The sequence below is a fragment of the Octopus bimaculoides genome, chromosome 17, assembly GCF_001194135.2.
Source record: "Octopus bimaculoides isolate UCB-OBI-ISO-001 chromosome 17, ASM119413v2, whole genome shotgun sequence".
Lineage (NCBI taxonomy): Eukaryota > Metazoa > Mollusca > Cephalopoda > Octopoda > Octopodidae > Octopus > Octopus bimaculoides.
In genome coordinates this window covers 31,608,826-31,618,294 of record NC_068997.1, presented here as the reverse complement: position 1 = coordinate 31,618,294, position 9,469 = coordinate 31,608,826, and the positions used below count along the sequence as shown (strand labels likewise).

Sequence of the window (9,469 nt, the reverse complement as noted above, 5' to 3'; positions counted from 1 at the left end):
CTACTTGTACCCTGAATTCTTCACTATATTCGTTGCCAACCCTCACCTTACTGACAGCATCCCTATACATGGCTTGTACAGCTCTCACTAATCACTCGTATATTCCTAGTTTCTGCATTGACCACCAGATAAGGGATTGGGGGGATCCTGTCGAAAGCTTTCTCCCTGTCAGCAAAAGCCAAGTACAGATGTTTATCTTTGGCCAGGTATTTCTCTTGAAGTTGCCTTACCAGAAATATAACATCAGTGCTGCTTCTCCCTGGCACAAAACTGCATCTCATCTAGATTAACTCTCTAGCCCTCACCGGGTTGTCCTGTCGGAAGCTCCAGTTGTCCTCCACATTATATGATGGTATATCCTCCTCTTTTCCGTCAAAAGCTTCAAGTAACACATCTCTAAATCTCTGTCTATTTAGAGGTTCCTTAAACTTCCAGACCTTTCTTTTCCATGCTGGTCACATTCTGGGCAGCCATTTAGTCCTGATCCCAAAGTCATTAACAACTAACCTATGCTGTGGGTGCATTCTTCTGGGAATGTTTTGGCATTTATAAGCAGCCATCTTTTCCATTTCCTGTTAAGAATGTAGTCAATCTGACTAGTGTGCCCACCAGACTAGTAGAAGAACAGATGACTGGCAAGTTACCTGGAGTTAGTATTGCAGACCATAAAATCATTTGCATTACAACTCCAGCAGCCTGGTTCCCTCCGCATTACGGGAACCAAATCTGTTGCTGCAATGCACACCATGGAAACTACCCAGATATTGTCCAACATACCCATTAAAATTGTCAGAAAGAGAGGGTCCCTGTCATTCGTTGACAAGGTAGTCTGCAAGAGGGTGTCATAAAAATCAATCTTTCTATTCATCAGGTAAACTTGGCTGAGGGGCATAGACTGAGATAATGGTCACTGTTCTATGTTGCAACACTATTCTAAGCTTAAATATTCTATCACAGACTCTGACTACCTCGATTACCTTATCAACCCATTTCTCAGCAAGGAGTATAGTCACACCCCTGACCCTACTCAGAAAATCTTGTAGTGACGCCTTTATAGCAGACGACATTTTCGGAGTTTCTATCCACGCATGCGCAGGGACTAGTTCCGGTAGGAATACAGGAAGAGTCTCATGCGCATGCGTAGTCATCGATATCCAAGCTTTCGCTCCTCTATTCATACTCTTTCTCGCTGGCCGACGAAGGGCCTGGACGTCGTAGCAACCTCTCTCCAACATTCCAACTCTGGAGCTAGACAAATAACCACTCAACATCATTGACGGCATCTCAGTAACCAAAGGGCGAAGTGCTGCCGAATTTTATTGTAATAAATATTGTTGTGTTGATAGTTCAGAATCTGCGTTCCATTGTTTCTTCAAGAAGTTAATGTACGGAAGCGGAGTACACCTAATGGTGTATAACCACTTCCCTACAATCTTATACCTATGCTTTTTGCCTGTGAGGAACCTAGTAGAACCTCCTTCCCACCTTACTTCTTGGATGCAGCACAAGTCTACATGCCTCCGTTCAAGCATCTCAACAATCCCACAAGACTTACCTTTCAATATGACCATATTAAGTGTGCCAACTCTGAGGGTGTGGAAGGTGTGGGCCAGGGAGACACAGGGATGGAGGATAGCATTTTGTATCTGAAAAGAAAACTTGCTTGTACGTTTGGCAAACATCGTAAAAGTACAAATAGGTTTCAACTTACACTGTCATTTTATTCGCTTAACAATCGCTACATTTACTGGAAGATAGACACTAGATAGGGATGGAAGTGGGCAGAGAATTCTGTATAGATAACCATTAAAAGTGCTAGGAGAAAGACTTCTGGTATAAGCTAGGAAAAAATGACTTCCAGTACATGTGGGTGGGTGTGGGTTGTAAGGGCACACCATGAACGATGAAGCACCATGGATGCCCTATTCCCTAGCTAAAAGTGATGTACCATATCCACAAACATAGCACAAGTTACTAATTAACAATCAACATGGAAAAGCAAGGATACAAACATATGTGCGAGTGAAAATATTGTGGGTAACAAAACAGAGAGAGAGAGAGGTGAAATTTTGAAGAATTAGGGCTACAGTAGAGGAAACAACAGAACATTTGGATAAGATAATGGGCACCAAAACAAATGATGAGCTGAAATTTTTTGAGATTTGAGCAACAGTAAATAGAATTGGACAATTGGATTTCTTAACTTTGCTATAACATACAGCATGGGGTAGACGAAGCTTTTTAGATAAATAAATAAATAATAATGATAATATTATATGGGTGTTATAAAGTGGAACAGAATTGAACATTTGGATTTCTTAACTTTACTATAACATACAGAATGGAATGAATGAAGCTTTGTAGATAAACAAATAAATGAACGAATAATAATACTTATAATATGAAAACACACACACACACACACACACACACACACACACACACTCTCTCTCTCTCTCTCTCTCTCTCTCTCTCTCTCTCTCTCTCTCTCTCTCTCTGCATCCCACATTATTAGGCAAATCAACCTTCTCTCAATAAATAAATATGTTCATTTGGAACCAGTTGTTTTTACACTGATTGTTGGTAACATCTATTTGTGCACGTTCTGTTAAAATAAATCAGATCTGTGCCGACGAAGACAAATGGCAGCCATTATCTTGTAGTAGCAACATTTCTGCTGTCCCAGTTTATTAGGCAGGTGCCCAATTTAAGTATCATTATGGGTCAGAAATGTGATCTTAGCTCTCGTAAGAGAAATCTACCATTGTGTCAGAGCTTGGAAAAGAAAAAACAACCATAGAAATATCAAAAATACTCGGAAGAGTTCACCGAACAGTGAAGAAATTTGTGCAGTTTCCTATTTCTGTCTGGCCAAGGTCAAGTATGGATAAGTTGAGGGTTGCTTCAAATTGTACTTTGTCACGTGTGTAAAGAGAAGTTGTGAGGAACCCACGCCTGACAAGTAGAGAATTCTTGAAATTTTGTGGCAGGGAAGACATATCGAAAACTACCAGGTGTCGCCTCTTGAAACAGGTAGCCAGGAATGTTAAGCCTGTTACAAGGCCCCCTCTGAAGTCTGTTCATAAGCAGAAAAGACTGAAATGGGCAGGAGAATACATGAAGATAGATTTTTCAATAGTTCTGTTCACTGACGAATGCTGTGCTACCCTTGACAGACCAGATAGCTGGAGTAAAGGTTGGGTATCGATCAGCAGAACAGCCCTCATCGTTTGAGACGCCAACAGAGGTGAGGTCATATTTTGGGCTGGTATTGTTGGTGATGTGATGGTCAGGCCATGGAAAGTCCTAGATGGCATTAAGGTGGCATTGAAAACGTATGTTACCGTTTTAAAGGACAATTTCCAACTGTGGTTCAAAAAGCAAAAACTTTCATTCAATACAAAACTGGTCTTCATGCATGATACAACTCCACCTCATGCAGCAAAGAATTCTAAGGAACACCTGCAACAAATAGGCTTCTGTGGAGGTTGTTTGATGGAGTGGCCACTTTGTTCCCCTGACTTAAACCCAATTGAGATCCTGTAGAGTGTCCTGAAGTGGCGTGTTTACCAAGATGGATGGCAGTTTTCAAGTAAAGTTGCCCTCTTGGATGCTATTGTAGATGCTACTCAAAGCATGACACAAGAGGAAATCTCCACCTTGACAAATTCAATGGATCAGCACATAAGGGAAGTTATTGCATGTGGAAGATCATGCATCAAACATTAGGAGCTGTATGACATCATAATCCCATGATTATTTTCATTCAAACATATTATTATTCTTTTACTTGTTTCAGTCATTTGACTGTGGCCATGCTGGAGCACCGCCTTTTAGTCGAGTAAATCGACCCCAGGACTTATTCTTTGTAAGCCTAGTACTTATTCTATTGGTCTCGTTGGCCGAACTGCAAAGTTATAGGGACATAGACACCAGCATCAGTCATCAAGCAATGTTGGGGGGACAAACACAGACACACAAACGTATATATATATATATATATATATATATATATATATATATATATATATATATATATATATATATATATATATATACATATATACAACGGGCTTCTTTCAGTTTCCGTCTACCAAATCCACTCACAAGGCTTTGGTCGGCCCGAGGCTATAGTAGAAGACACTTGCCCAAGGTCCTACGCAGTTGGACTGAACCCGGAACCATGTGGTTGATAACCAAGCAACTTACCACACAGCCACTCCTGCGCCTATAATTATGTTTACCATTAAGTCGTTTATAAATGATTTTTTTGTTAAACATTTATTGTTGAATTAAATAAATGTTTGTTCTGACACAATTAGCGTTTTTATTATACTTGCCTAATAATTTGTGACAGTGAAAATGTTGCCCAGTCACAAAAATGGCCACCATTTGTTGACATCTGCACAGACAAGATTTCTTTTAACAGAATGTGCACAGATAGGTGTTGCCAACAGTCAGTGGGAAAATAACTGGTTTTGAATGAATATACATTTATTTATTGAGAGACAGTTGATTTGCCTAATAATGTCGGATGCAATGTATATATATACACACACACACATACAGGGTGTTGTGAATAAATTGTTGTATAATTTACACAAAAATGAAAATAACACTGACATCCCATTTTAACAGATATATTTACCAAAATTACACAAAACTATCTTGAAATACAAAAGAGTAAATTTATTCAATAAAATCACCATTGGTTTCAAACACAGCTTCCAGACGACTTTGGAATCTCCTGCAACTCTTCTGTACAATCTCCTTGTTTAAGTTGGTGAATGCTGCCATAATCCTTGCCTTCAGTTCATATTTTGTGCAACAAGGAGTTTTGATGGTCTCTTGCTCAACTGTGTCACACACGTAATGATCAAGGGAGTTGCAGTCTGGGGAGTTTGGTAGCCAGATGTTAGGGGTAATGTGGTTGCATAACTTGTCTGACAGCCATGACTGGGTTCTCCTGCTCGTGTGGCATGGTGCAGTGTCCTGTTGACAGGCATAGGGTCTTCCAACAGCCACCATCTTCACCTAGGGCAGCACTACCGCCTTCAGACACTTGATGTAGGGCTCTGTGTTGAGTCTGAGGCCATGTGGGAAGATGAATGGAGACATAATGTTGCCATCTCAAGTGATCACTCCAAACACCATGATGTTGACTGGATGTTTGATTTTTATCATTCTCAGTACATGTCCTCAGATTGAACTCACCTCAGTTTGACGCACAAACAGTCTGAAATGTCCGTATTGGAGCTTCTGGCATGAATGTAGGCAGTACAGCATGTTGTTTCCAAATTTCTGGTAGAGTGAATTGCACCATGGTGCTGATTTTCTCAGACAGTACCTGACTGACCCTACCATACTCTGTAGTCAACAAAATCAAAAACAAACGATGTGCATGCATGCAATTTAAAAATATCAAATGGTGACAATTTACACACACACACGCACGCACGCACGCACGCACGCACGCTGATGATATTTTTTGGAATGCAGTAATGCTGTTGGAACAGCAGAAATAATAGGTAAATTATCCTTACATACATATATATATATAATATTTAGCATCAATTACATGTCTTGATGCATTTTGAAATATCTTTTCTTTTCTCCACAGTTTTGAAAGGAAAGTTCTTAGATGCTGGCTGCTTCTCATTGAGCTCTAAATTCAGATTATGTATAACATCAACCTCTGCAGATATCAGTCTACCTTTGGATTCTGGACTTCATTTTACTATCGTGAACTATGGATCCTGTCGAAATATGCTTACTGAAGATCTTAAGAACCATATATTCCAAATCTTGTATCCAGGACTCTACAAAGACTATACCATGGCTGTAGAAAGCTTGCAAACACATAAATGCTCTTCTATCAGTCATTATAATTTCATCAGTGCCATGTCAAGACTAACACCAAAACTATCTTCAGAATATTTTCAGAAGTGGCTTCAGTGGAACCATTATAGGAATCAGGTTTGTTACTGTTGATTTAGTGTCTGGGTGTTATAAATTCCTGAATACTACTGCTCTATAGAGGATTTATACTTCAATATGGGCGTCTGCCTTCTATTTTCCATGTTACTCAGATCACAAACATTGGTCTTTAGCATGTATATTAAGTTTGAAGAAATTGTCTATATTTGGTTGCTCTTGAGTTCAATTCCTGCTGAAGTCAGTTTTATTGTTTATCCTTCCAAAGTCTATAAAATAGATACTGATCAAGTATTGGTAGTGGGAATTTAGTTGACTGTTCACTTCCCTAAAATTTGTAGTCTTATTAACTAAAGTTGCACAATACAGGATTGAATAAAATATACATGTGTAAAGTCATATTTAATGCATTTGAGTACACTCAGGTACGAGAAGACTAGCAAATATATTGTTTGCTGTTCTAACAAATTGTTCTTTCAGGCTGTGAAAGGCAAATTTGGTATTTGTTGCTGAATATGCATATTGATGCAGGAACACATGTCCTATGATCCAATGCTATTATTCCTAGCTTCTTGTATTTTCATTCATGTTTTCTAGGAGGAGGATTTTCTCTTATCTATTCCTCCAACAAAAGCTCTTCCTATGCCTGAGTGTGCTCAAACATGATAAATACAATTTGACTCAAGTATATTTTATTCAATGCTGTTTTGTGTAACTTAATTACAGCTTGAACAAGCTTTACACACATGAGCAAATGTACTGTTTGTTGTCTACTATAGCAACAAATTGTTCTTTCAAGATGTGAAAGGCAAATTTAGTATTTGTTACTGATGATATGTAGCAACACAGAAACACATGCATCTTGTGATCCAATGATGTCATTTCCAGCTCAAAGTGTTTTCACATGTCATCTAAGAAGAGAATTTTCTCCCAAGACTATTTCTGTACTGAAAGGCTTTCCCATATCCAAGTGTATGCAAATGTATCAAATATGACTTTGTGATCTTATGCTTTTATTAGAAATAATCAATACCAAAATAGCTGATCTACTATAAATCTGGTTCTACAGTTGTGGTGTATATGAATGGTTAAAGCCTTGCTCTTAAAATACAGTGCCAGTGGCATGTAAAAGGCACTTAGTACATGGTGTAAAGTGATTGGCATTAGAAAGGGCATTCATCTGTAGAAACCATGCCAAAGCAGACACTGAAGTATAATGCAGTCTTTGACTCATTGGATCCTTGTCAAACCATTCAGCCTATGCTGGCATTAAAAATGGACATCAAATGATGATGATGATGATGACATCAACAGTCAGCAGGGTCGTGTTTGCCTCTGTGTGACAGACAATCATCAAGGATTTCAATTTAGGACTGCAAGCTATTGAAATACTTAAATTATCTCCTGCTTACATTGTTTGAACCAATAGGTATTCCTGCTGCAGTGTAAGTGGAGATGGGCATGGAAGGAGGTAAATGTTCTGACCATGGATATATTGCAGTATCAGTGATGGAATAGCATTTGACATTTACTAACAGTTGCTAAACCTGTTGTTAGACAATCGCATAACATCTTAAGATACAAAACAGGTTGAAAATTAATAATAGTTTATCAAACTAATTAAACTATGTGACAGAGCATTAAACAAATCAACTATATGATAATTTATAATGTTAATTAGATACATGGCAAAGCTTCAAGTTAATTAGCTACATGGTAGCTCATCAATCTTGGTTGCTATATGACAGCATCCAGCTACATGGTAATTCATTAAACTAATTATTTACATAGTAAATCTTCAAAGTAATTAGTTACATGGTAGGTTGTCAAACCAATTTACATATCCAGTACATAAGCTAATTAACTATTCCTTTACTTGTTTCAGTTATTTTGACTATGTTAATTCAATAAATTAATTAGCTAAATGGTAATTGATCAACCCAATCAGCTACCAAGTAGGTAACAAAGTAATTAGCTACCTAGTAAGGCATCAAATTGAATTATTGTTTTTCAAGCTAACTAGCTGAATTGTTGCCCTTGAACTAACTAACTAGATGGTAGTTCATCAAGCTAATTAACTATAGGGCAGCTCATCAAACTACTGTGGAAGATAGACATGCCATTTTGTCAAGTTCACCTAATCTTTGGATGTCTTTGGTAGAAACTACTTTTACAATCATTCAGACTATGCCATCATCTTGGAAAAAGTCATGAGTTACAGTGATTTTGTCCCTTTTCTCCTCACCTGTCCTGGTGGCCTTGTAAAATGTCATGGATGTTGCCCTTCCTCCACTAATTAGGCCATAACAAAAAATACCAGGCAGTATTTGGTTTTGATTCTAGATTCTAAGTTCAAATTCTGTTGGTTGGAACTTTGTTTATTAATACCTTTAGAACTAGTTGTGTACTAAGTTACAAAACAGTCTTGAATAAAATGTAATTGTGCAAAGTCATATTTAACACATTCAAATACATTTGGATGTGAGAAACTTAATATGTTTTGCACAGAGAATTTTCACGTTAAAATCATATTTCACATTCAAATGTGTTAAATATAGTTTTACATGAGTATGTTTTATTCAATGCTGCTTCATGCAACTTTATTTATTTAATTCTAGCTTGACCAAGCTTTGCACACATCAGCAAACATACCATAAGCTTTTCTAATATAAGAATGAATTCATTTTTATCAGGCTGTGAATGGCAGATTTGGTGTTCATAGTTGATGAAACAAAGAAGGCAGAGAAAACTGTGTTATATGATCCAGTGAGGTCATTCAGAGTCCAATATGGAAGAAATAATTTTCTTCTGGGATTACTTTTACAGCAGAAAGTCTTCTCATGTTCAAACAAACTCAAATGTGTTAATTTTTTTCTATCAAAAAATATCTTTACACACTGTTAAAAATAAAAAAATTACAACTCTTGTTTGTTTATTGCAGGAAATAAAAAGTCATAATTCTCTTGTATCAGCAATTGAAGAATTAGAGCAAAAGAAATGTGAAATAGAAGAAATGGCTCAGCAGGCAGCCCTGTTATATTCGCTTGTGTATTCTCTGAGGTTTATAAAGGTCCACTATAGTTTCCCTCTGTCTTGGTTCATCAGCATTCTGGACCAATTACTGATTGACAGTAATTTCATTGACAAAGTAAGTAAAGCAGGTGATGCATTTCTACGTGAGTAAACCCTATATATCAATGCTTGTGAATGTGTACATTATTTGTCTGTATGTATGATGTATGTATTGTGCCACCTACAAGCACCCTCGCTGGTACCATGTAAAACTGTCTGTGCCAATGCCATATAAAAGTGCCTGTGCCACATAAAACCACCCAGAACACTCTGTAAAATAGTTGGCATTAGGTAGGGCTTCCAGCTGTAGAAACCATGATAAAACAAACAAATGGGGCTGGGCAGCTCTTCAGCTGGGCCACTCCTGTCAAACCATCTAACACATGCCAGCATGAAGAACGGACATTAAATGACGATGATCTATGTAATGCATGTGTGTGTGTGTGTGTGTGTGTGTGTGTGT

At 37.8% G+C, this 9,469-nt stretch overlaps 1 protein-coding gene across 1 annotated transcript in view; it reads left to right on the top strand.

Annotated features, from left to right (window-relative positions):
* Window positions 1–9,469, top strand: part of LOC106883723 (dynein beta chain, ciliary) — a 273,290-nt gene that overhangs the window by 190,875 nt on the left and 72,946 nt on the right. Inside the window, exons 56-57 of the mRNA XM_052974147.1 lie at window positions 5,621–5,976; window positions 8,876–9,082. Coding sequence (XP_052830107.1) covers window positions 5,621–5,976; window positions 8,876–9,082 — 563 coding nt within the window. The remainder of the gene's footprint in view (window positions 1–5,620; window positions 5,977–8,875; window positions 9,083–9,469) is intronic.